The sequence below is a fragment of the Plasmodium fragile genome (assembly GCF_000956335.1).
Source record: "Plasmodium fragile strain nilgiri unplaced genomic scaffold supercont1.14, whole genome shotgun sequence".
Taxonomy (NCBI): domain Eukaryota; phylum Apicomplexa; class Aconoidasida; order Haemosporida; family Plasmodiidae; genus Plasmodium; species Plasmodium fragile.
Genome location: NW_012192594.1, coordinates 415088 through 416793, shown reverse-complemented (window position 1 = coordinate 416793; position 1706 = coordinate 415088). Strand labels below are relative to the sequence as shown.

The window sequence follows — 1706 nt, the reverse complement described above, 5'->3', positions numbered from 1 at the left end:
CGCCCCTTTTTTTTTTTTTTTTTTTTTTTTTTTTTTTTTTTTTTTTTGTGTTGACTAAGGAAGAGGTAATAACAAACGGGTTACCTTCTTCTCCTCATACTTTTCCCACTCTTTAAAATTAAATTCGCAGAGGTTCTTTTTCTGGTGGTGGGGGGGGAGGAGAGTTGTGGTTGGGAGTTGCCTGAACGGGTCAGGAGAATTGGGGGGATTCCCCCCAGACTGCATTGGCCCTGTTCGGGACAGGTCTTTCCGTCCACCCATCAATCCTATCTTTTTTTTTTTTTTTTTTTTTTTTTCGTTACGTCGTCCTTCGCGCAAATGGAGAAGGGGGCCTCGCCACACACAACGTACGCGTCATAGTTCTTTGCTGCCAGTGAAAAAATAAAATAAATAAAAGGATGGGGTTGCCTGCGTCTCTATGCCGATCTGTGAGTCCTCCCCTCCTCAACACGGCTACCCCTTCACTTACTTCGCAGGGAGGACACCACTATAGTGCACAAGTCTGCGCAGTCGGCGATCTGCAGTTGGGTCCAAGTTGGCCTGGTAAGTGTATACGCGTTGCGCTTATGCTTTTTTCCTCATGTCAAATGGAACCCGGGCCGACTCCCCTGAAGAGCAACGTGCCCTGCGATAGGGGAGGGGTTCGCTTCATGGAAGGCAAAACAAACCTTCCAGTCGAACACCAGCGCCACGTTGGGAAGCAGGAGCGTTTTTATTTTTTTTTTCAACACGACTTCAAACGTGAAGTAGTTCTTGATCAGGGTATATATTTCTTTGTAGTTGTTTCCTTTGCTGCGAGAGAGGGGGGTACGGGAGGTTGCCGGTAGGCTAGACTGCACCGTTATCAACTACACTGCACGCCGATAGTCCACCCCGCGACGCGCCTTACTCAAAGGGAAAAAAAACTTGAATTATGGAGGAGCATATATTCCTACGCTCTCCATACTCATCCATGAAGAATTCGCAAAAGTGTGCGTTGTATCTCCCTGCGAGCTGAGCGGAGGCAGTGCAACCAATCACGTGTAATCACTTAATCGGATGCACACGCAGGTACATACATACGCACGCACACATGTATACACATGAACAGAGTGACACTGGAAACACTCATAATGGTCGTGGCGAAGACTACACCTCCAGTCGGAGCTCCTTCAGATAAGTGAGGAGAACATTTTCTTTGCTGCACGGAAGGAGGTTGGCGTGCTCCTTGGCAATTCTGTCTCTGTTGTTCCTAAGGTACTTTTTATATAAGAAAGGAATGACGCAGTGGCCAGAACGGTGCATGCATATGTGCCCCCTTGCGCTCTACTCTACTGAGTTGCACTAGATCCTATTTTAAAAAAAAATTTTTTTTTTTTTTTTTTTTTTTGTTTGTTTCTCTGCACAGCTGCCTATATTTTTTGGTGCCCCATTACGTCTAAGCATCTCTTGAGTTTATTTTTGTTTTTCATTTTTCCAGGTTGGGGGATTCAACGGCGGGTAGCGAGGATGGGAGAGGATAGCCTGGACACAGGGGAGCCGACTACAACGATCCAAGGGTGCGCTACAACACTGCCACTTTGCCACACTGTTCCACTGCGCGACTAGTATCCGCTTGTACATTTATGTGCTCTTCGAAAATGGGCACATCACTAGGTCAAGTCATTTACATACGCTTGCACACACTACTCAACGTAGAGAGATAGAGGTACAGCGAGAAAAAAAAA

At 46.4% G+C, this 1706-nt stretch overlaps 1 protein-coding gene across 1 annotated transcript in view; it reads right to left on the bottom strand.

Annotated features, from left to right (window-relative positions):
• Positions 1-1451, bottom strand: part of AK88_01649 (uncharacterized protein) — a gene marked incomplete at both ends in the record, with an annotated part of 7299 nt that extends 5848 nt beyond the window's left edge. The window contains 7 exons of the mRNA XM_012479284.1: positions 85-141; positions 303-367; positions 470-518; positions 669-792; positions 890-993; positions 1135-1239; positions 1416-1451. Coding sequence (XP_012334707.1) covers positions 85-141; positions 303-367; positions 470-518; positions 669-792; positions 890-993; positions 1135-1239; positions 1416-1451 — 540 coding nt within the window. The remainder of the gene's footprint in view (positions 1-84; positions 142-302; positions 368-469; positions 519-668; positions 793-889; positions 994-1134; positions 1240-1415) is intronic.
• Between the last annotated feature and the right edge of the window lie 255 nt (positions 1452-1706).